Source organism: Lycium barbarum, chromosome 3 (assembly GCF_019175385.1).
Source record: "Lycium barbarum isolate Lr01 chromosome 3, ASM1917538v2, whole genome shotgun sequence".
Lineage (NCBI taxonomy): Eukaryota > Viridiplantae > Streptophyta > Magnoliopsida > Solanales > Solanaceae > Lycium > Lycium barbarum.
In genome coordinates, this window is record NC_083339.1 from 94,796,499 (window position 1) to 94,822,435 (window position 25,937).

The 25,937-nt window shown below is 37.5% G+C and overlaps 1 protein-coding gene across 1 annotated transcript; it reads right to left on the reverse strand.

Moving 5' to 3' along the window:
• Positions 1–622: 622 nt before the first annotated feature.
• LOC132631635 (ubiquitin carboxyl-terminal hydrolase 5) lies at positions 623–17,958 on the reverse strand. Its single transcript, XM_060347290.1, has 13 exons — positions 17,542–17,958; positions 15,789–16,040; positions 6,716–6,860; positions 6,401–6,460; positions 6,205–6,300; positions 4,515–4,913; positions 4,108–4,248; positions 3,855–4,025; positions 3,029–3,286; positions 2,792–2,940; positions 2,033–2,617; positions 1,590–1,863; positions 623–1,167 (listed from the first exon to the last, which is right to left on the reverse strand). The coding sequence occupies exons 1-13, from the start codon at positions 17,661–17,663 to the stop codon at positions 982–984; spliced, it is 2,838 nt and encodes a 945-aa protein (XP_060203273.1). The 5' UTR covers positions 17,664–17,958; the 3' UTR covers positions 623–981.
• Positions 17,959–25,937: the final 7,979 nt, after the last annotated feature.

Here is a 25,937-nt window from a genome sequence, read left to right on the forward strand (position 1 = left end):
GCAACCAACCTTCCTAATTTAACTTTCACTATACGACTTCTTTTCTTGGACGGTAAAAATTTGTTTTTGACTTTGCCAATTTCCGAAATTAGGGACCATCTTATTTGTAAGATCAAAAATACAAAACCAAAGAGACTTGAGCACCCAAAAATCGCTCGACATAGAACCAGCTGAAAACTCAAATTTCATTTTCGAAAGTTGGTTTTAGATGTGATTTTCTGGAAGTACTTGTGTGCAATCGTATTTAGAAATGTTTTGTTTATTAAGGCTTGTTTACTACTGTCCAAAATGATTGCAGCTATATGAATTAAAATGAGTAATTTCAAATATGATTCACTCAACTTTTACTTTAGTATCCAAAGTCATTAGGACATGAGAGGCATAGAGAGGACTCAAGGACAAGACACAAACAACTATTTTTTGTAAAGAAAGAGTCAATCAACTTTATCTAAGAATCCCAAAATTCACTAAACTACTTTTTTGTAATAAATGAGTCACTTAACATTGCCTAAATATCATTGAAAATATCTATTTTGTTTCCTCCACATAGTTCTGCAATACCTTAGTCAAAGTTTAGAAGTTTTTTAGTTGCAAAAAAAATAATCTAGTAACTTCATGATACTCAGGTAAAGTTGAGTGACTATCGCAATAAAAGTGAAAGTTGAATAGACCATCCTTGAGAATAACCCAGAACTAAACAAAAGGAAAGAGGGGAAAAGGGTAGGGAAGAACCATTTGTAGAACTGGTTTCAGCTCTCCCTTCATTTCTCTGCTCACTTTGTTTCTTTAATATTTTTTCTCCCTCCCCTCTTAGGGTTGGTAAAAGGGTATTCTTGGCTGATCATCACTTGCACCCATAATTTACTTTGTGAAGCCATTAGGAAACCAGAGAACCTAAACTGCCTATATTCCTTCCTAGTATTTCACTAAATTAATACACTGATTTCATGTACAAGAGAGCTGATTACATTGGTGAAGAGGCTACTTCCGTGAGGAAATGCTGTGTTGACCTGCTGAAGACAGTGTTCCATTACTTACAGAATGATGATGATCTGTTTTTACCCTCCGATAGAAAAGCACATAAGCAGCAGCAGACTTCACATCTTCTTCATTAATCGGTGATATGTGGCTATCATCAAAGTTGTACCATCTATTTTCATCGAGAAGCTGCATGATGGAAGGACCAGCATATTAGAATGTAGAACGCTGAAGATATATTGGAAAATTTTCATCTTGAGAGATAATATTGGTCTAATAGATAATTCAACACAAGAGCAAACCACACTTGAGATGCAGTACCAGGAGGCCTCTTAATGCAGCTGGAAGGATTTGTAATAATTGAACAATGAAAGTTCTTTTTCTTTTTAAAGAAATTGAACGATGAAACATAGCCTCCAATAAGAAAATTTAACCAATTTAAACATTGAATGGGATTGCATCCACGATGACAACTTAGATGATTTAATTGCTCCATATCATTCTAATTTTAGAGTAAAATCTATGTCATGCAATAAGAGAGCGCCACCTAAGACTTCAACGAACTAAAGGCAGGATTAGAGACAAACATCTTGCATATCACAATTACGCACCTTGATATGTGCTGTGTAGTGCCCACTTCCCATCCCACCATAGTGATTTGTCAGTGCATATAATTCATAGAGCTGACGTCGGGAGTTGTTCTTGTTGGCCACATATTTTGTCAAGTCAAAATCATGAATAGGAAAATTCACAAAAGTTTCCAGCTTATGCTTCATGGACCGGCTGTAGGAAAACCTCTTGAGGTGGATAACAAGCACTTCAGGAAGCCTCCAAAGATCCAACTTCTTACTTGCTTGTCTTCGCTCTTTGCATGCAGGACAATACCTTTAACATATAGGCGCAAAGATTGATATAATCAATCACTTAAAAAGGAAAAACTTACAAGCCTTCATGAGAGATGGTAGAGCAAACATCAGGCATATAATGAGCAAATAGTTGTCTTTTTTCATGAACATTCTGGCAATATAAGCAACGAGAACAGGAAGAAACTAACCACATATCTTCAGGGACCAATGGCTCTTCACGTAAAAAAGCTTCCAAGCAACTGTACAATGAAAGAGGTTCAGTACGGGCTTTCTTTGTAGCCGGCCCATACTTTGTGACTTCCGGCAAATTCTCTATGTAACGAGTATCATAATTTTCCAAAAGCTTCTGAGACCAATCAGCAAATACAAGTATTGACATTGACGATGAGGACAATTTGACAGATTTATCTTCCCCTACAGTTAGGTCAATGCATGCATTATTCTCATCAACCAACTGCAGAGGTAGTTTCTCCAAGTTCACCAATTTTGAGCTAGACACATCCTTCTGTCTCGGATCATCATTTGCTAGACTAGAGTCTATACAGGCTTCACTAGAAGCGGCAAGACGTGATGCGTTGGCTGCTGCTGCTGATGTCTTAGAGCGAGAAACACAGTAAAATCCTGGATTTCCTGTTCTTAGCATAGGCGAGAGCATTCTGTGGACTATTAACTGTATATCACCCCTGGTGATGACATCATCACAAGAGATTGGTGAAACAAGAGGTGTTCCATAAGGCTTCCACCCAACATTACTTTGAGAGATACCAATTTCCCTACAAAGAAAGAGGCAGCATTAGTTAGACCAGAGAAGATTTCATATATGCTCTTACTAAAATAGCATTTTGAATACCAAGGAAATACCAACAGGTGCCTTGTAGAATTGGGAAGAGATACTGAAGAAAATAAGAAGTTCATAGTGGTGCACGCAAGGTATAAATTATGCATACCGTTCTTCCCGACGGTGGATCAATTGAAGAAATTTCGAGTTCTTTGTTACTTTGGGAATCTTGTAGGCAGCAAGGTGATCATCATCTTTTATAGAAGACAGAGATATTAGAGGATCTTCCAGAAAACGATGAATCAAGTGGCCGCGTATCTACGAGCAGCACATGAAACAAGTGAATCCCAATTAGAGATCAAGTATATCGTGCTTAAATGGTAGCTTGAGTAATCAGAAGACTAACCTCAGCAAGCAAAAGTTTCTCATTGTGCTTCAAGGAACAAGAATTACCAAGTGCCTGAATCAAGTCCCTGCAACGTCCCTGCTTTGGTACTGTAACGGCGCAAGCAGCTGGCAGTGCACTTCCATCACAAGTGAAAATTGTTATCGTCATACTACGGGTTGTGGCAGATTGAAGCGGCAAGGAAAGATACATGAATGGATCAAATGTTACAGAGACTTTATTACACACAGGACACACTAGAGTTGACTTGTATTGGCCCTGTAAAACAGAAGGACAGATAAATTCCATAGCCACGGAAGGGTAAAGAAAATAACATTCTTATTAGTTTGTTTTTGTTTATTTTCTTTATTCCCTTTTTGGTTGACATAAGTAATTAATAGTACTACTGAAGCAACTAAACAGTTTTTACATGTCAGACTCTGAAGGGGGGCAGGGGTGGATATTTGTTCTTGAAGGCTAAATCAAATTGAAAATGGTTGCTTGAGGCCTGAAAATAGCCTTGATATTTTTTAACAAAGAAAACCTGGACTGTAGGAAAAGTATAGTACTATAGGAAAAATGTGAAGCTTAGGTCTGCATTTAGCATTAAAAAGGAAGTGAACTTCACGGAAGCAGAAATATATAGCAAATTTAAGATCAAATAATTCAGTTAGCAAGAACTTGATAGGAGCCAATGGCCAACAAGTTTTCACAGTCAGAAGCAATCTTCTAGATAATCAAATTTCTGACTCATCCAACTAGACATTTGAAATGGCTGGCCCAGCAGCAAAGTGTATGCCCCCATAATTAGTCACGTATTAACATTTTCTCACAATATGTTACTCACTTGGCATACATCCACAATTATGGAATCATTTCGGGCAATGTGATTTGCCCAATACTCGTCAGCAACTTCTTCATCAGGTCGGCCATCTGCATCTTTCGATTTTATGTAAGGCTTGTGTTTAACACGATTTAAGTCTTCATGAAGTCCATCCAACAAAAATGCAAGGAGTTCCTGAAGAGAAGAATTTTGAGTGTAAAGGAAAACTTATTCATAGAAGGTCAAAGTGGTGATAATATCTGATTAATTACTCCACCTGAGAGTCATGCTGGTTGTATCCACTAAATTGTGGGGCAAAGCGAGCAAGCTTTGCCTTAAAAGGACGAGGGGCAACTGGAGTTCTCCCTGGTGCCCACAGTTTTCGGAGTAAATCACCAAATGCTAAAGCCAGCTCACCCTGCGCATTTAGATTAAAAGTAAAAATGTCAATAAATTTTCCGACTCAATTAATAATCAGAAAGGTTACTATTCCTCCCTTTTCATTTAGAGGACAGTTTTTTCAGTATCCCAGCCACCTCTAGGGACAATATCTATACACTCGCTAATACAGTTTAGCCTACAGCAATTTTGTGACTAAGCAAAGGTACTGTTCTTAGTAAACCTTTCACCTGTCCAAGATCAAATTTGAGAAACTACTTTTAAATAGGTTTGCTTGAAACTTACAACCATCCCCAGAGGGTTCTGCCGGTTTATCTCCTGATAGTAATCTTCTCGAAAGTACCGAGCAAATTCTGGAGTATGAACAAGACATTGTATGGCACTATTCATGAAGCAAGTATTCCCAAGGTTCAACAACCCTGTAAGACCACAAGCAGATCCCCTCGTACTAACACCACTGCTCCCGTAGGTCTTGTCTGTTCCTGAAGACGCAAGTTGTTGCGACTGCGACAACTCTGAAGTGCCATTTCTAGTTGAAGCCTTGCTCAGAGACAACCCTTCGGCGTTTGAGAAGTTTGAATGAGATGGTTTCGCTAGAGCCACAGTTCCATTATCCATCGTTCCATTATCGTGACAAGAATTCACACCACCAGTTGAGTTACCATTAGCAACCTCAACCAAAATCTGCTTCAATGTAATCACATTGCAAAACAGGTGGAGAAGTCTTACAATGCTGGTAAAAGTTTGGAAACAGCGAAGTGAAATAACATATCCACAAGAAACAGAAGCAATAATCACTTAGGTGGCAGTATTTTTCGTATTATTGTTTAACGAGGTTGTTGGCAACCCATTTAAGATTCTAATCCATTGTCAACCAGTACTCTGACCTTAATGATCTTTTGATTCCATGATCTTATCATTCATGTTTACACAAGACTGACCCATTCACTGACACCATGAACTCAAATAAAGGAAAAAGAAAAAGAAAATGCCTGTAATTTGAATTTTGTGTACCAAAAATTGCACTAAACTAATCATTACGCTCTTCAGGCTTTCTGCTATAAACTATAACAGTTAGATTCAGATGTATATGGACCTATAAATGTTTATTCAGTCATGCTGGAAATGCATGGCAGAACTTTAATCAAAAAATAATGGATAGGTCCATATTTTCTGGGGTCCATTACTTATTTTGGGGCTAGTAATGGTGTGATCGGGCCAACATGAGCACACCTCGACCATTCCACCGTGTACATGATTACCTCCCACCAGTAGTTCCGAGTAACTCTGCCCACCAAGGCTTAGGTAGATGGGAAGAAATCACATAGCGTATTTTGTCTACTGGGATTTGAACCTTGATGTCCAATGTTTGCAACCACTTCATTCCAGGCTCCATTACTTTAGAGGCCAGACACTAGGAAACCAAAAGAAAGTGAAAGGCAATAACTCTGGTTCAAAAAAGACCCAATGGCGGACCAATCCCTAACTATCTTCCAACTAGTCTCACAAAGTCTTACGATGGAGAGGACACACACTCACTCATTCATTAGCTCTGTTTCTTTCTCCCTTTATTAAATTTGATTTGATAGGTAATCAAGGGAAACACAAGAAATTTGAACTTTACATGACTGTCATAAAATATCTTTGAATTTATCACAAAAGAAAACTACCATGAATAGATTCAAGCACAGCAATGCATGTAAAGTTTGTGGAGAGCTCCATTCCACATCTCCAAGAAGAAGTAATAGAAAGGATAACAAAAAGCAGTTATTTCCAACCTTTTCCAGATGGAACCAAATGCTAGAGAAATATTTGAATTCAAGCAAAACTGAACCAATAAATGTATATATAGCTTTACTGATGGATAAAACCAAATTGCATTGAAGTTACACCAGATTGTCTAGATCCTTAACAGGGTTCTCTGTGTCAGAGATAATAGTCTTAAAATAATTAATTGCAGCATACAGAAACATACATCCTGATCCATTTGTATATTTGCATCATCGAGCGTCTTTTCCATGTCATTCATCAAAGCATGCTTTTGATGGCTAAAGTAATCCCAAATGCATACCTGAAAAGAATAGAAAGGGTTCAAATTACTAAAGTGAACAAGATTAATCTTACAAGAACCAACTGAAGACTCGAAAAAGTATACAAACGGATCCTCTTACTAGTTCTGGATTGAGAGAGAAAATCTCACAAGCTTTCTTATGAAGTTGTCTAATTGTTTCCTGCTCAAACAAAACAACATCATAACGTTATGGGCTTCATGATCAAATAAGGATAATCTTCCTGTAAGGTTATTTCTCTTTCATTGTTTTTCCACTGTCTCATTGAGAGAGGGGATGGAAAAGCAGACCTTATCTTCCCCTCTTTCAATGAGACAGTGAAAAAAACTAAAGAGAAATAAGAGTACGGCGGTTGTGTTTTTATGCTTTATCAAAAATTGGGTTGTGTTTAAAATAAAAAAAGTCTAATGATCTTACCTTTTTACTTATTCTTATGGTAGAACGTTCATCTTTTGGCATCAGATGTAACTGAAGGCGCAGAGGATAAACTTCTACAGCCAACTCAGTCTGAGATAGACCAGAGTTGATCACCTTCCGTGGCAATATAGGACCTCCTCTGTACCTAAACCAAGAAATGGTTATTCTATTTCCTCAATAGTGGCTTTAACTGAAAAATGGCTATTATGTTTACTAATTACTTCCTCAACAGGCTCCTAGGAACCTTTAAGGATTATGTAAATCTACCTAAAAAAAAATTTTTAAAAAAAACCTCTCATGTAAACCACAACAATTAAGAGAGAGGATAAAAGATACTATCAAAAAAGAGAGAAGATTATGGTGTTTGAATGAAAAGAAATGGTGGCTTACAGAGGACACATGGCTTTAAAATCAGCAATATAGAAGGAGAGATCAGTCAACAGCACTTATGGTAGGGAAACTAAGCGATGATCAAATCAAGTTTCATTTTTTCTTCTCTATATCCTTTCTGTAACTTTATTTTATAATAGTGCCCTTTTCTAATTTTAGCTGTAGATAGTGAAAACATAAGTCTAGAGATTATAATTAAAGAAAGGACCAAATTTAAAAGAATACTGTATTCTTGGAACTTGTCATTTCCTGAAACCAGTACCATCCATTCTATTATACCCTAGTTGGAAACTCAAAAAGGAATGAAGAAGAAAAAGGCAGTGAGAAAAGGTAAAGTCCAGCGACACATATAATGGACAATTGTTGAGTTCTCAGGACACCCTCAGTTGGGGCTGAAAGTTACCATCTCCTCCAAATTTTTGGCGCACGTCGCCTGTTCAAACCTTGCCGCAAACAAAAGCCTAATATTTAAGTGAAGAAGGGTAGGCCATTATCCTCGAGTTTCGAACCATGCAGCTGCCACTGGCTCTCAGGAATTTCTCAATTATAATTTATAAGAAGAAGAAAGACTAAAATAGAAGAAAGCCAAGCTAAGTCTTTCTTGCATGAACTCTAGTAGTTTCTCCAGGACACAAACTACATATATGGGTGGAAAGGAAAAGAATAGCAGCCATCCATTTATCCATTGCTAGATAAATCTGGGAACTTCCTTTTAAACTTGTTTGGGACTCAATGGGTGATGCTGCATACAGCAAAGGAGCTCTTTAGCTGCCAGTGGGCTATAGGCGTGCAAAGAAAATTAAGACAGGGAGAACCATCCTAGCCTGTATAGTGTTGATCCTTTGGAATGAAGGAGCTGATTGTGTGAAGACAAGACAACAATGCATATTTTTGAAGAATAAATGCTTAGGATTTTTGGCTTATGGTGTAAACTAAAATGATAGACATTGGTTCTTTTTTTTTTTTTTTTTTTGCAGATTTGTTTTTTTTTTTTTTTTTTTTGAGAATGGTAATGTTGAAATTTTTTTGCAGATCTGATTTTGTAAAAAGATCCTCCCCTTTTTTGTATACTCCAGTACTAGGGACACCATTTAATTGACTATATCTGCTCTCTTCTAATATTTCATGCAAACCCTAGCCCACCATTAACCTAAAATGGCCAGCCACCGGCGGCTGGTCAGACCATCCCACTCACTTCTACCACTCAATATCCACCCCTACCACAACTGTCTACACCCGCATTCCCACAAACCTTCTCAACTCTTCCCATGCAAACTGTTAACTATGCTCAAAACCTAGCATGCAACAATGGCGACATGCAGGCGCAAATATGTGATCCAATTCCCATCAAGAAGATTACTTACGTTAATGGAACCCCCATGGTTAAGTGGACAGCAGCAGAAGTTAAACGAATGGAGAATCTACAATATGCTGTCGTTGGTAAATTTGCTCATGGTTGGCCAGATCTAGAAGAATTATGTACCATTCTTCCACAACAATGTGGAGTGAAAGGTAAATGTACTATTGGTCTCTTTCGTCATTGACATGTTCTTATCAGGCTGAATTTCATAGAAGATTTTGTTACATTAACTTCTAAGGGTGCTCATTATATAAAGTCGAAGGATGGTATTACATATCAAACGAGGCCTTTGATATATGATTCCAACTTTAAGATTGATAAGGAAACCACGAAAGCTATGGCGTGGATCTCTTTTCCAAATTTACTGCCTAATTTCTTTGTTAAAGAAGCACTTTTTACTTTGGCCTCGGCTGCTGGTAAACCTTTGCAACTTGATATGGCGACGATTAATAAAACAAGGCCCAGTTGTGCTAGAGTAAAAGTGCAAGTTGATTTGTTAGCAGATCTTCCAAATTCTGTAACCATGGAATTGGAAGACGAGGTCACAAAAGAAGTTAGATTGGAGAAGGTTAAAATCCAATATGATGTTTTACCAAAATATTGTACTGAATGTATGTTGCAAGGCCACTCCACTGATGAATGCCGTGTGTTACACCCTGAGTTGAAGGTTCACATGGAAGAAGGTAAACATGATGCTATGTCACAAGAAGGGCAGAAACCTATAAGATATCCATCTAGGTTTCATGGTAAATATTTCCAACAAAAGTCTTTGCCAAAAACTGAAAGTATTGGGAATATGGCACCAGCAGTGTTGAATGAAGGTGAAACTAGTGTTCCTTTGAAGCAGCAACATAATAGTAATGCTGTACATGGTGTGAAGGCTAAGGTGGTATTGGAACACAACAAGGTTTTAACTCAAAACAAATTTGATGCTCTTAGCGGAAATTGGTGAAAATGGTAATGATGAAGGTGAACAGCAGGAAGAAGTGGAGAGTGCTGAACAATTAGGTGCTGCTAATAAAAAAGTAATTATGCCTACTGCTGAGATAGTTGGAGAAATTGTTCAGCAGTGTGAGGAGATCCCAATTGTTACCACTCAGGTTATGAATGAAAAAGAAATTGTTTGTCAAAACAAAAGTGAGGTACAAGATGGTAAGATCATATTTGGTGAGGATACTATGAAACAACTAGCTGTTATATCTGTTATGCAGACTAGTAACAAAGGAGAATAAGCAAGAGGTCAAGTCTGATTTGATAAAGGACACAGAACAGGTGCCTGTTGAACTGGAGCAGGATGGATGCAGAGAGGTCAACTTGAAGGCTGATTCTTCTGATACTGTGGAAGATAGCTCTGATCATGAAAGGGTTGATATGATGAAAGGTGGTGACATTTTAGACACTACCATAAAAGATGCTGAAAATGATGCTCTTCTTCTTCTCAAACAGCCTTCTGATGTTTCTGAAAATTGTGCCTTAGAGCATGAAAATGCAGTGGTGATTTATGAAAATATTACTCTGAGTGTCTCAGTTCCAAAGAAGGTTTCTCCCAACAAGACGTCGCATGATTTGGTGTCTCATAACACAAATATGGTTGGGAAGAATATAGATTCAGGCCAGAAAGTGAATAACAAGGTAGAGGGTGGATTAGCTTGTTCTGTGATAAAGGAGAATATATCCAATAATAGTAAGTCTACTGCAAAATCTTCTACAAAGGGTGCAAAGAAAGGTAGCAAACAGGCCAACATGGAAAATCAACCAGCCATCAGGGCGATGCCAAAGAGAGCTACTGCTAAATCTAGTTTTAAATGATCATTAAATCATTCATTTGGAATATAAGATCAGTGACAACTCAGCAAGCCTTTCATAGGCTACAAATGCTACATAGGCATCATAAATTCTTCTTAATAGCAGGAGCCTTTCCAGCAATCTAGACACATTGAGCAATATAAGAGAAAGCTTCACATGCAGTCTGCAGTTGCTAATTGCAATGGGAAAATCTGGATTTTGGTTGCAGATAACATTGAGGTGGAAGTGGTACTTGACACCAGTCAACAAGTGACTTTGAAACTAATCGTTCATGAGTTCAATCAGGCTATTGTTACTTCTATTGTATATGCTAAGTGTGATGCTTCAGATAGATTGGAATTGTGGGACAGTATTTACAACCTTGCCAATACAGTCACCATACCTTGGATGGTTGGTGGGGATTTCAATGTTGTTTTGAATCAAGAAGAAAAGATTGGTGGTTTGCCAATAATGCTGAAGACTTTGCCTTTTGTATTAACTCTTGTGAATTAGAGGAGGTGAATTTCAAGGGTAGTCCTTTTACTTGGTGGAATGGAAGAGCTGATAATGAATGCATCTTTGAAAGACTAGACAGAATGCTGATCAACTCTCAATTTTTGAACTGGTTTGGTCATATTGAAGTTGAGCATTTGGCTAGGACAGGGTCTGATCATGCACCTCTTTTGTGTTCTTATGGGGAAGTAGCCACTAATATCCCTAGACCTTTCAAGTTTCTTAATTTCTGGACAGATCATGAATCTTTCCTTGATACTGTCAAGCAAAATTGGATCTCCTATGAGCATCTTGACCCTTTTATTAGTTTTAAAATCAATCTTAAAAGGTTAAAAGGTGTTTTGTCAAGATGGAGTAGGGAAGTTTATGGTGACATATTCAAGCTGTTGGTTATCAGAGAGGAGATTGTCAGAATGAAGGAAGAACTGTTTGAAGAAGTTCCTTCACCTTCTAATAGATCTGTTCTCCAGTGTGCTCAAGCTGAATATAAAAGATATTTGAATTTTGAGGAGGAATGTTGGAGGCAAAAAGCAGGTGTAGATTGGTTTGCTGAAGGTGACAGGAATACCAGATTATTTCATAATCTAGTCAAGGGTAGAAGGAAGAAGTTGATGATTAACAGGATTCAAGGAAGTTATGGTGCCTGGTTAGAGGATGAAACTCAAATGGCTGCTAAGGCTGTTAAGTTTTATCAGACTCAATTTTCACAGGAGGAGGAGAATTCACAAAGCACTTTACTTGATCATGTCCCTAATCTGATTGATCAGCAGACTAACATTGAGTTGTGTAAGAAGCCAAGTTTAGAGGAAATCAAGCAAGCAGTGTTCAACCTCAATGGGACAAGTGCTAGTGGTCCTGATGGTTTCCCTGGGAAGTTCTACCAATCATGTTGGGACATCATAGGGGCTGATGTGTATAAATTGGTATTGGAATTCTTTAAGGGGCAAACTCTTCCCAAATCCATTACTCATACAAATCTGGTACTACTCCCTAAAAAGGACATTGTGCAAACTTACTCAGATCTCAGACCTATAAGTCTGAGTAACTTTATAAACAAGATCATTTCTAGAGTAGTGCATGACAGGCTAGAGAATGTATTGCCATCATTGATCTCTAGCAATCAGGCTGGTTTTGTCAAGGGAAGGAGCATCATTGAAAATGTGTTATTAGCACAAGAAATTGTGACAGACATCAGGATGAGGGGTAAACCTGCAAATGTTGTCATTAAGTTGGATATGGCAAAAGCCTATGATAGAGTGTCCTGGAATTTTCTCACTGAAGTGTTGCATAAGATGGATTTTGCTGAGCAGTTCATTGATCAAATTTGGAGGCTGCTGGCAAATAACTGGTATTCTATATCGTTCAATGGCCAGACAACTAGTTTTTTCCATTCAACTAGAGGAGTTAAGCAAGGTGACAGTTCACCTGCTCTCTTTATCATTTCAGCAGAAGTTTTATCTAGATCATTAAATGCTTTGTTTGATGATTCTAGATATGTTGGGTATGGGATGCCTAAGTGGAGTCACAATATTAATTATCTTTCATATGCTGATGATATTTTAATCTTCACATCAGCAGAAAAGGAATCCCTTCAGCAGGTGATGTTTGTGTTGAAGCAGTATGAGGAGGTATCAGGCCAGTTGATCAATAAAGAAAAAAGTGCTTTCTATATGTTTCACAAGGTGGCAAGCAATTCAGCAGGTGGAACAAGTGACTGGCTTCTCAGGAGATTCATTTCCATTAAAGTATCTAGGCTGTCCTATCTTTCATGCTAGAAGAAAGAAAGTGTTTTATAATGATCTTATCAAGAAAGTGAAGAATAAGTTGCAGAATTGGAAAGGAAAGCTCTTATCATATGGTGGGAAGGTTGTGCTAATAAGTAATGTGTTACAAAGTATTCCTGTGTATTTGTTATCTGCAGTTGTGCCTACTAAATACACTATCAATGAACTGCACAAGATATTTGCAAGATTTTTCTGGTCCAACAAGGAAGAAGGGAGAAGAAAGCATTGGGTTTCATGGGCTAAGATTTGTCTTCCAAAAGAAGGAGGTTTTGCTTTTAGATCTCTATATGATGTGTCAAAAGCATTATTTGCCAAGCTATGGTGGAAGTTCAGGACTGAAAATACTATGTGGGCAACTTTCATGTGGAACAAGTACTGTAAGAAGCATAGACCAACTGAAGTGCAATGGAGGAGTGGTTCTCAAATTTGGAAGAGAATGCTTGAAGCAAGGGAACGGGTGGACCGGCATATTTGGTGGGAGCCAAGAAGTGGAGAATGCAATGTGTGGCAAGATAATTGGACTAAACTAGGATGTTTAAAACAGATGATGCCAGTACAGGATAACATCGATGAGCTTAACATCTTCATGACAAATGCAGGATGGGATTTTCAGAGATTACAAGCTGTCTTTCCTTTGGACATAGTGAATCACATTAGCTCAGATTTAGGATCTGGAGAAAGGTGTGATGAAAAGGATAACCCTTGGTGGATGTTGACTGCAGATGGTAAATTCTCAGTTAAAAGTGCATGGAATACTCTCAGACAACATGGTCAATATTCTGTATACTTTAAAAGAATATGGAGTAAAGGTGTTCCTTTCAAAATTTCATTTTTGCTATGGAGAGTGTGGAAGTTTAAGTTGCCTGTGGATGATGTTCTCAAGAGAATGCATATATCCATAGTTTCCAAATGCAGATGTTATGGTAACTCTCAGAATGAAGAAACCATGCAGCACTTGTTTCTAACAGGAGAGTTTGCTATGTCAATTTGGTTATACTACAATGCAGCAGCTGGCAGCTGGTGTCACAGGTCCTTTAGTGCAAGTTCATCAAGCAGTAGTGAAATGGTGGAATATGCAGGTTTCTACTATAATCACAACTGTTTATCAGGCTGTTCCAGCCTTCATTTGTTGGCAGATTTGGAAAAGAAGGAATGCAATCATGCATGGTGGTAGTATGAGCAAGGCTAAGGTTATATATGGGATTAATCAAAATCTTTATAATCTGGCTAGATCCTTATATCCTTGGTTGAAGAATGTTCCTCAGGATTGGCCCCAGCTCCAGCTGGTCCAATACTTGGAAGGATACAAACTTCATGCCAAGATCAGACTTGTACATTGGAAATGTCCTCATGAAGGGTGGTTTAAATGCAATACAGATGGCGCTTCAAGGGGTAATCCAAGACCAAGTTCAGCAACTTTTGTGTGAGAAATGAGTGTGGAGATCTGATATATGCTAGTGCAAGGAAGCTGCAAGAAACAACAAACATTGGTGTAGAGGCAACTGCAATCCAGGATGGTATTGCATACTGTATTACAAATCATCTGGTTCCTGTGGTTATAGAGTCAGATTCATTGACCACGATCAATATTTTAGAAGGGATATGGGATAGTCCATGGAAGATCAGTGTGGAAATGAGAAAGATCCAACAATGGAGAGATAAGGGCCATGTGCAGTTTGCTCATATCTTGAGAGAAGGCAATGCACTGGCAGATTTTTTAGCTAACATGGTTTTTGATTTTGCAGGTTCAATCCAAATACATAGATTTCAAGACTTACCATCTGCTGCTAGGAGGACTCTGAATAGTGATAAGAGTGAAATGCCATACGTCAGGTTTTCAACACATAAGATCAGAGAACCAGATTGATTCAAGATTATGATACAATAGGCTGAATAGAGTTCCAACAGTTAAGACTGTATAATCATCTAAGGATATCCTATCTAGTGAGTGGTATTAACAGTTTCACTGTTCAAGCTGCTAGAAGGATTTCATTAGCTGATTGTTACAGGATTCATTCAAGTTTTCAACCTGTTGTCTACATTGTATACATGTTTTCCCATTCATTCCAAAGGGCAGCAGCTTCTTAACATCATCAACTAAAGAGTGTGCCAATTTGCTGGTTGACTTGTTCAAATGGATTAGATACCATAGCACCTGGTGTGAGCTTGAGGTGTCTTATAATGGCATCAATCCACAGCAGTAAATGAGGGCAGACTTGTCAGATTGATGGAAGATTGGTTGCAGCTGCATCACACTTAGCTTTTGTTTCTGTTTGCTTCTTTATTCTCTTTTCTTAGTTAGGCTAGTTTGATTTTTTACTTTTGTTCTGTAACTTCTTTGTGTACATATGTCTCTTTTTATTAATAAAACATCACCAGCTCTAGCTGTGTGATCCTTTTAGCTGAAAAAAATAATCTCCAGTACTAGTGCTTGGCTATTTCACTTGTGAATAATACTTGCTTAACTTGTATAAAAAAGGACACTGCACATTTACATGTCATTTATTTTATAAGCTTTTTCTAATAACCAAGAAATCTCCGAGGGCACGGGCCAAAGCAAGATTCGAAACTCGGTGGACAACAGATCTGCCCCTCTAACCGGAACGTATGCCTAACCCACACATGGCATGTTGCTCTCTTTACCACTAGACCAAACCTGGGGAACCATTTATTTTATAAGTTGTTGCACTATATAATTTACATATGTATGATTAGCATATTACAATCCCCAGCTTACTCTTGAAGCTCAGAATTTTGTAGATAACCAATTCTCTGATAAAGGAGGAACACAAACCAAGACATTTGACATCTACAATTACTCCAAAACCCCCCCAACCAACAACCCAACCCAGCAACACATGAAGGGTGAAGTAAAAGGTACTTTTCAAAGTCCATCGGCTCCTACAAAATGTTTTTTCCCTCCAAGTCTCTTTACACAACCACCATAACGTTATAGCTTTTATTCCAGAAGCAAATACAGCAGTAGAAGATCTACCTTTACATAAATCCAAAGTCCTATAAGTAGCTATAACATGATTTCTTTGACCTATTTATCAATAGTTATGAATCTTTCCCGGACCCTGCTAACGCGGGATGCCCTTAGTTGTGAATCTTTCATTTTCTCTAACCTTTGAGTTTATAATCTAATATATTAAGTGTGTGTTATGAATATACATAAATAACAAACATATAAAAGCATACTAAAAAGTATAAGCAAGAATATTTTCTAAAAAAAGCTCACCATTCATATAGTTGATTCCACACACCCTGAGGAAGTAATATATAATCTGTGCCTTCAACGAGGGTATCATGCAGCTCAAACCCCGCACTAGAATCCCCTGATGTTGCTTCATATATCAAGTCAGAATTATCAATACTGGATGGCCTCTTCAAAGCACTAGAACCGCCTAAGCAATGATGCTCAGAAGCAGATCCATCATTTACAGTATTAGCCTGGTTTTGGTTCACATATTCCAACCATTCTTGCCACCATCTGTAGAAACCCATTAAAAATTAGACAATCATTTACCCAACAGTCTTACTCAGCAGAAAAGCATTTACGTACACATATATGGTGCATAACCTCTCAGAATTTTAAGTGGTAATCTGACATTTATAACGAAATATTTCAATAACAAATACATTGAAGTCTGAAACTCATAGAAATTGTTTTCCTAAAGGACCGAAACCTCTCAAGGATAAACCAACGGCCACAATGCTAGAAGAAATACTCAAAGGTACATGTCCTTTGGGGTTGGTGTGATTAAGAACAAAACGGAATTGAGGATCACTGGTACACCAAAGAAGTAAAAACTGCATATGGAGTCTCAATTTGGAGAAATTAGAGCTCATTGGCCTTGTTTCAAATGTGGAAAAGGTTTCCAGGTGGGTAATGAGGACAAAGATATCCTTCTGGAAGGACAACTGTATTGGACATGAGCCGTTGATGGACTCGTTTCCTGATCTATTCTTCATCTTCTGTGGCAGAAAATAGAGAAAATGGGACTTGGAATATCAACTCAGAAGGAGGAGATCCAATGACTGGGAGGTTTACAGGATTGCTGATTTTTTCTACTGCTTACACACATCCCAACAGCTTACTGAAACAGAAGATGGCATCATTTTTTCCCGATAAAATAACAAGATTTTATTGCATGTAAGGGCAGAAACATCCGCATACAAGTAGAATACCAAAAGTAAAACTCCCGACAAAAAGATACTTCCTCAGATTCAATTTAAATGGTGTAGTTTGACCGGGCACGAAGTTTAATAAAGAAAGGAAAACTTTTGAAACTTGTTGTCTAAAACTCCTTTCAAGTTAGCTTGTTTTCCCTTGATAGTGAGCAAAGATGTATGTCTTACTGATCCCATGATTTTCACCCACTTCATTATTTGACCACTAGACAACACCTATGGGTGCAGTAGAGATTACTCTTTCCCCCAATTTCTTATTTCTCTACTTCTTTTGGAAAGGTTCTTTTTTTGTTTTGTTTTTGGGGGAATAGGGGGAATCGAGGAAGCCTAAAATTAGCGGGAGGAATGTTATAGTGTTTTATTTAATAACCCAATTGGCATTGAAAACTGCTTTGCTAAAATGTAATCTTTTGCCTTACAAAGTAGCCATGGCGCCTTTAGTGACCTTTAGGCAATGGGAGAAAAGCATTTTTACAGAAATGCAAAGGGAAAGGTGTATAGGATCGCCGAACATGGCTTATAGTTCAAAGACTCAAACCATTTAACAGACAGAGAGCAAAGACTTGTCCTTTTTCTTCTTCTTCTTTTGCCTTAGATGAAATAGTTAGACCCCCAAATCAGCTAGGGGGAATGATATACTGTTCTCTGTGATACCCTAATGGCTACTCTCTTTAAAACCTATCATAACATGGTGCATGCGAATGGGGAAAAAACGGTGCTTGATAGAAAAAAAGAAAGAAAAAAAAAACCCTAGAAATAATAGTGAATTAGAGCAGCAAAAGAGGGAGGTAAGTTGGTACCGTTGAGTGATTAAATAAAAAGTATGGCCTTGTTTGGTTTGGGCTTCGGCGGCAATAGATATATCAGTGATAGTGAGCTTCTCTTCCTCCGGTGTCAGCTCCTTTTTCACCTCCACCGTCATTCCCCCTTTCTTGGGAGAGGAAACTCAAACAAATGACAAGTTGATTTCTCTTCACAAAGCAGGCCGGGATCGCCTCTTTGCTCTTCTATTCTATTCTCTTTCTCTTGATTGTTGTTGCTGTTGTGAGGGCAGTACTAACACTTTCGGTAACAATGAGGAAGAGAGAGAGAGAGAGAGAGAGAGGGACAACCTAAACTCTATTGAGCCCAAAAGGGTGGGGGTGTGACCTCTCTAAATATTCCTCTTCTTTCTAACATTTTTTTTTTAACAGAGATTCATTTCAAGTGAATGAATACATGCTGCATTCAGTTTCGGGTTAATATATATATATATATAGAGAGAGAGTAGGTATAAGATAATACTCCAATGGGTGTATAAAATTTTACAAGGATAAGTTATAACGTAAGGGGTCGTTTGATTCAAAAATAAATTACGCAAGGATAAGTTATACTGGGATTAATTACGTTGGATAAGTTATTCTGGAGTTATTTTTTATTGACTGTTTGGTATGTTGGACTAAAAGTATTATACATTGGATAATTTTTAAAAAGAAGAGGTTTTTTCCTTATCCCGGGATAACTTATTACATCCTATGACAGGTATAAGTTATCCCAGCATTATTTTTACTCCTGGGATAATCAACATTCATAGTTTTAAGATATGTTAAATCTTTATTTAAATTTATATTTTACTTTTCAAACATATTTTTATTAATATTAATGCGATTTTTAAAAACATAGTACTCATCGATATGAGGTACTTGTACAACATGCTTGTCCAAACGATCAGAGATTCGTACTTGAAAAAAGAAGAAGTAAAAAAGTCAAAATTTTGGTTAAAGTGTTAAACCAAAAAAGAGTCTACTAGGATTGATAAAGAATAGCAAATCAATAGAAATTAAAGAAAAAGAAAAAGAATAAAACTGAAGCGAAGACGTGTTTGAAAGAAAAAGAGCAAAAGTTGTTGTACTTGCTACAGAGGGCAAAAGCGTGTAATAACACGACTCGAACTCGGCTCTTTTAGGTGAAACATTTCGCCCTTTGCCAGTGGCACCAGAGGCTTTCTTGTCATTGCGGGTGGCACGTCAAACATATACTGAATTTCTTATACATATATACATCTATATACAGAGTTTCAACCGAAGGTCCGGGTGCCATGGCATCCCGACCCTTCTACATAGATCCGCCCCTGCCTCTAGCTATTTTTCTAGTTACATAGTTTAAGTATGAAAGGGTTCTATTAGCCATTGAATTGGTCTAAAATGATATTAATATCACTTATTTCATCTACCTGACACTTACAGTTTTTGCATGATAATAAGCTCGTATGAGCTTTATTATACAAACTCAATTTAGTAGTTTAAAGCTACATACTTTTCGATTTGACCTTTTCTAAAAAATCTGTCTTCCCCAACTTGCACCTTCAAATAGGAAGTCCATTGTTTTCTTAAAAAACAAATGAGCTCTTATCTTCTCTCAAATTTGGCTGAATTTAATTGGTATGAAATCATATTCTCCTATAATTTTTATTTGTAATAATTCGATAGGAAGTTTTGAGTTCTAGAACTCCCTTTTCCTATTTGAGGCTTCTTATAGATTTCATTTGGTGATTTATGACTTGCTAGTATGGGTGTCATTTGGACTCGGATTGGGACACGAGAACGTCGAGTGAGTGTCCGGGGCTAAAACTTTACTTGAGCTGTACCAGATTATATTTTTTTAGGTGCAACAGTTCGCCTTTGCGGTGGCGTGGCGTGGTATAGCAGTCGCGAAAGGTTATGGATTGAGTAATTGCGGTCGCGAAGGGTTATGAATAGAGGAATTATGGTCGAGAAGGGTTATTGTTTGAGGCTTGCGATCACTCATGGTGTCCGCTGAATTGCACTTCATAATCGCGGACAATTCTATCGCGGTCACGAAGGCTTGCATGTCAGGTATAAAAACTGCAAAGTCGAGATTTTCAGTTCATTTCAAGACTATAGGGAATTTTGCAGCTCGATTTTGGGCGAGCTTCAAGGAGATTTTCACCACTTGACTTGCGGTAAGTTTTAAAACTTGAATTTGATTATTGTACTTGATTACCTGCATAATTTAGGTATTTAATTTGTATTTTTGAAGTGTTAAAATGGGATTTCTAGTCCAAAGTTAAGAGACCATAAATTATTGATTTGGAGGTCAATTTGATGTTCGATTGAATTGGTATAGTAGATTTGGAACCCTTAGAGAATTGGTAACCCAGTTTTGGAATTAATTTTGGATTTTGACCCCAAGAATCAAGTTTGATTTTTGGGATGACTTTTTAGTCTGATTTTTTATAGTGTAATATTAGTATCGATGAATTCGTTTAACCCTGTAGAGTACACTTTTGAATAGATGCATTCAGTGGGTCTAACGAAAGGCAAGGCTGAGTGTTTAACATCAGTTCGATTGAGGTAAGTTAAGGCTTTGACTTAGATGAGGGATTTTTCCCAACTAAATGATTATTATGATGTACTATGGGTATAGGGGTAACATATAGGTGGGGTAGCGAGCGCTTATATGGGTATCAATGACATTTCGGGATTTATTTGTCCATTATGCTTTTCTTCTAGTGTGCTTAACTGATTATATGACGACTTGAGCATTTTGTCATGCTAAAGAAAGTGTTGTGAGCATTACTTGCATACTAGATTACACTTCGAGTTATACACATGTTGTTGTCTCAATAATAGTTCAGAGCTTGAATGAAGTTTTGATGATTGACAAACTATATATCGAGAGACAATCAAGTACAAGGAAGATGAAAAAGAACTAGATTTTAAATAGATTTCCAGAGGAACTGGTAAAGGAGCGACAACAGAAGAGGAACTTGTCTTTAGAAAGAAGAACTGGTGAATATTGGAGAGAAGCTATTTCGTACAGAAAGTTTTGACTCATTCTTATTCAACAAGGAACAAGAGTTCAAGTTATGAAATATTATTATAAGTTGAACACATGGAAGAATCTTCGAAATAGGAAAAGGAAACCGTATGCGCGTAAATAGGGAAAGAAGGAAATTCATATCAAATAAGGATTAGTTTTTATATAACTTATGAAACCAAGTGTTGATAGATTAAGAGAATTGAAGGAGGCAATCCACTCCTATGAATACAACACGTCAAAAAGATTTGGATCTTGACCCCAATCAAAGAGAGAGACAAATAGATTGAATTGAGAGTCAACACCAGAGTCTCAAAGTAGACAACTAGAGCAGCAACAAAGAACATGTTACTATCAAGATATATTATTCAGTTCTTGAGCTGTAATAGTTAGGTTCTTAGTGTGGTTCAATTTATTTACTTTACTTAGTAATTGTAATAGATGTTTATCAAGTTGTAAGGGACTACTTCTCTGACTAGGTAGAGTCACTGAAGAGGGAGTAGAGAGAGCCAATAGTTTGGAACTGTTGAGAAATAGAGAGTTGGCGTGGAGATTGTTTAGAACAGTTTTGTAGGTGTACAAGTCGTTGTAACAATAGACAATCAAACACAAGAATAGTTCAGAGCTTAAATGAAGTTTTGATGATTGACAAGCAATGTATCAAGAGACAATCAAGTACATGGAAGATTTAAGAAAGATGAAGAAGAACTAGATTCTAAATAGATTTCCAAAGGAACTAGTAAAGGAGTTACAACAGAAGAGGAACTACTCAGAGGAACTTGTCTTTAGAAAGAAGAACTGGAGAATATTGGAGAGAAATTATTTCGTGCAGTCTTGGAGAATTGGAAGTTTTGACTCATTCATATTTAACAAGGACTTGGAGTTCAAGTTATGAAAAAATTATCATGAGTTGAACATACGGAATTATCTACGAAATAGGAGAAAGAAACCGTATGCGCGTAAACAAGGAAAGAAGGAAAATCATATCAAATAAGGATTAGTTTTTGTACAACTTATGAAACCAAGTATTGGATGGATTCAGAGAGTTGGAGCAGGCAATCCACTCCTATGAATACAACACATCAAAAAGCTTTGGACCTTGACCACAACCAAAAGAGAGACATATAGAGTGAATTGAGAGTCAACACCAGAGTCTCAAAGGAGACAACTAGAGCAACAACAAAGAACATGTTTCCATCAAGATATATTAGTCAGTTCTTGAGTCGTAATAGTTAGGTTCTTTGTGTGGTTCAATTTATTTACTTTTCTTAATAAATGTGAAAGGTGTTTATCAAGTTTTAAGGGACGACTTGTCTGACTAGGTAGGGTCAATGAAAAGTGAGTAGACAGAGACAATAATTTGGAACTGTTGAGGAGAAGAGAGTTGAGGCGGGGATTGTTTGGAACAGATCCTTAGATGACAAGTCATTGTGACAACAAACAATCAAGTCTAAGGATAGTTCAGAGCTTAAATGAAGTTTTAATGATTGACAAACTATGTATCAAGAGACAATCAAGTACAAGGAAGATTGAAGAAAGACAAAGAAGAACCAGATTCTAAAAAAAATTCCAAAGAACTGGTAAAGGAGTCACAACAGAAGAGGAACTGATCAGAGTAACTTGTCTTTAGAAAGAAGAACCGGAGACTGTTGGAGAGAAGCTATTTCGTGTAGACTTGGAGAATTGGAAGTTTTGACTCATTCCTATTCAACAAGGAACCGGAGTTCAAATTATGAAAATATTATAATAAGTTGAACACATGGAATTATCTTGGATATAGGGAAAGGAAAACCATATGCGCGTAAACAAGTAAAGAAGGAAATTGATATCAAATAAGGATTAGTTTTTGTACAACTTATAAAACCAAGTCTTGGATGGACTCATAGAATTGAAGGAGGCAATCCACTCCTATGAATACAACACGTCAAAAATCTTTGGAGCTTGACCACAACCAAAGAGAGAGATATATCTAGAGTGAATTGAGAGTTAACACCAGAGGCTCAAAGGAGACAATTAGAGCAGTAACAAAGAACATGTTCCTATCAAGCTATGTTATTCAGTTCTTAAGTTGTAATAGTTAGGTTCTCAGTGTGGTTCAATTAATTTACTTTTCTTAGTAATTGTAATAGGTGTTTATCAAGTTGTAAGTGATGACTTGTCTGATTAGGTAGAGTCATTTGAAGAGTGAGTATAGAGAGCCAACAGTTTGGAACTATTGAGGAAGAGAGATTTGATGTAGGGATTGTTTGGAATAGTTCCTTAGGTATACAAGTCATTGTAACAATAAACTGCAAGTTTCTCGAGTCTTAGTGGAAGAGTTTGGAAAATTCATACCGAGGCAGGTCGTGATTCTTCCTCCCTTGAGCAAGGAGTTTTCAACGCTAAATACTTGTATTGATTTTACTTATTTCACACTTTACCTTCTTTCGTAGTTTCTCAAAGAACCTGGATGTTTGAGTGCTTAGATCGCAACTTATTTAACATTTGGTATCCGAGCTAGATCTTTCTATAAAGTCTAGCACATTGAAAGGTTACTGCGCCTCCTGGAATCCAAGAAGACTAATCAATAACAAGACCACTATACTTCAACAACAACTATTACGGTTGATGGAAAGTAAGAATGCAAGACTTCATAACCGGAGAAGATCTTGAATAATTGGATATCATCACGAATGGTCCTATAATTCTAATGGCCATCAACGATAAAGGAAATAAAACTACCCCCAAAGAAAGAGGAGATACAAGAAGAAGGCATCAAGGTAATTCAGAAGAATGTCAAAGCCAAGAATTTGCTTATTTGTGGCATTAGACCTGATGAATATAGCAGAATCTCCTATTGTAAAACTACCAAATAAGTGTGGGATACTACACAAACTGCACATGGAGATACAATTCAGGTCAAAAAGTCAAAATTGCCCAATTAAGCAGGTAACATGAGCCTTTTAAGATGAATGAACCCTTCAAGAGATGTTCAATAGGTTCATAGATATAACTAATGAACTAAGATCTCTTGAAGTAATTATCCCTCAAGGAAGATGTAACGACCCGTTCGGTTGCTATTGCCTTTTTAATGCTTTTGACCCTTTCCCGAGCTTGGTTAGCTCACATTTAACCCGAGGAGACCGTTGACACTCTTCCCAAGGTCTTTGGATATGATTTGGGTGATTTTGTGGGAAATTTGGGCTTAAAGCAAAAAAAAAAAAGTTGACTCAAAGTTGACTTTTGGGTAAACGGACCTTTTTCAAAAATTCGTCGATTTCGAAAGGTCCGGATGATCTTTTAGAACTTGTGTGTATATTTGGTTCGGTTCCCAATACACTCGGATGCATTTTGGGACTTGGGTTGGGAAGTTAGTTTTGAGGTATCGGGGGTTGACTCGGTCAACGAGACCTCCGTTGGGAATTCCGAGGCCATGAGTGCGTTCGTAGCATATTTTTATGTATGTCTGCATATATGATTTGTGAGCAGATGGTCTCGAGTGATAGTCAAAGTTTTGGTTTGAGTTGATGAAACTTAAAAAGTTTCTGGCGTCTGGTGACCCGCTATAGCGGCACCAGCCACTCTAGCTGCCTTGTGCATTTGGGCATGGACCACGGAAGTGGTCATGTGACCATAGAAGAGGGACCGTTGAGGCGTTCGAGTGAGTGCGGAAGCACGTGACAGGAAGTTGAGTTCATTAATTGTGTGTTAAAAGCCCTAAGTCTTTCATTCAATTCCACTCCGAAAATAGAGCTATTAGGAGCATTTCAAGGCATTTCTTGGGGGAAAATCATTGTGGTAAGTCCTTCCATCTTCATTGCTATTTCATATCCCATTAATCATCATAAGAAATCTCTAAATCATGCTAGTTTCATTAAGAACTTGAGGATTAAAAGAGGGTTTTATGGGTTCTTTGTTTTGAACTACAAAACCTTGAATTATTGATTGGGTTAGCTTCATTAAGCATGGAATTGAGGATTAGAAACTATTATTGCATGATTCCTTCCTAATTAATGGCTAATTTATGGAATTGGGAGTTAGGGTTTATACCCAAAATTGGTGGTTTTTCCTAGAATCTGAATTTGAGTAATTCATGAGATCTTCTAACTTATAATTGATGGGAATTAATAACCTAGAGTATTAATTTCATGTTCAGACTTGTAGATCCCTAATTTTCTCTTTCTAGTTCATAAACCCCATTCCATGGGTTGGGATTTGGGTCTTGAATAGAAGTAAGGTTTGAATAATGATTCTTCTTGATTCTAATTTCCTAATTCGGATATGACTAGACTTTCATTATCACGAGGCACAAAGGAAGGGCAAGACTAAGTTTTGACTGTGGAGATTTGTTGTTCGGCTTTCTAGGTAGGTTATGATTTACCTTAGGTGAGACTTCGATTAGCGAAGCGTATGTTTAGATGATATTGTCGGGGAATGCATGTAAGCCTTCGGGTATGAAGTTGGGATGGATATTGCATTAGGTTGGGCCCTGTTGTAGGATTTAGGGGCTAGCCACCCCGTTGCGTTGTTGTCCTATTTGGTCTATGTACTCGTTGGCTCGTCGCCACGTTGAGATATTGGGTATTGGATATTGGTGATAAGTTATATATCTTGATTATGATATTGTGGTACCTTACTTTGTTGTTATTGAGATGAGGATATTGAATCTGTTGTGGCTTATTGTGTAGCCTTATTGATGATATTACTTGTGTGCCCATGTGGGGTACTGTTTGAGATTGACTTGGTTTATTGATATTACATTTGCATTATATTCATACTCATTTCCATAATATATTGATATTGCCTTGATATGGTACTGATTATGGGAAATGAGAAGGAAATACAAATGCTTGAGACATATTAATACGAGTCATATCTGGGCTGTGTGCAAAGTGATCAGTATTCCTCTGAAATATATTGGATATTGAGTCATATCTGGGCTGTGTGCAGAGTGACTGATATGGAACACTTATATTCTGAGACATGTTGGATATTGAGTCATCTTTGGGATGTGTGCGGAGTGACCGGTATTCCTCTAAACATACTGGATATTAATTCATCTCTGGGCTATGTCCGGAGTGACTGATATGGAACACTTATCTTCTGAGACATGTTGGATATTGAGTCATCTCTGGGCTGTGTGCGGAGTGATTGGTGTATGGACTTCATGGGTCCCTCATGGGTTGTGTTGCCGATGATGTGATGTTCCATCGTCGGAGTACATGTGTACGAGCATATGCATTGCATTCATACTCACAAATTATTGGATCGAATTATATCTCTTGGTTATTTGTTCGTAGACTGTGATTGGATACTTATGCTAGCTAGAATTGGGACTTTATGCTATGGTTATGAGATGTTCTCAGATTGTACTCTTGAAACTTGGCACAATTGGGTT

What these genes read in the sequence shown, in the direction of transcription:
- LOC132631635 (XM_060347290.1), bottom strand. Translation starts at nt 17,663, where the DNA reads ATGACGGTGGAGGTGAAAAAGGAGCTGACACCGGAGGAAGAGAAGCTC. An exon ending in CCATAAGAATAAGTAAAAAG is followed by an intron (nt 6,461 to 6,715) that starts GTAAGATCATTA and finishes TTGTTTGAGCAG; the next exon opens with GAAACAATTAGACAACTTCA. An exon ending in ATATACAAATGGATCAGGAT is followed by an intron (nt 4,914 to 6,204) that starts GTATGTTTCTGT and finishes ACATTGAAGCAG; the next exon opens with ATTTTGGTTGAGGTTGCTAA.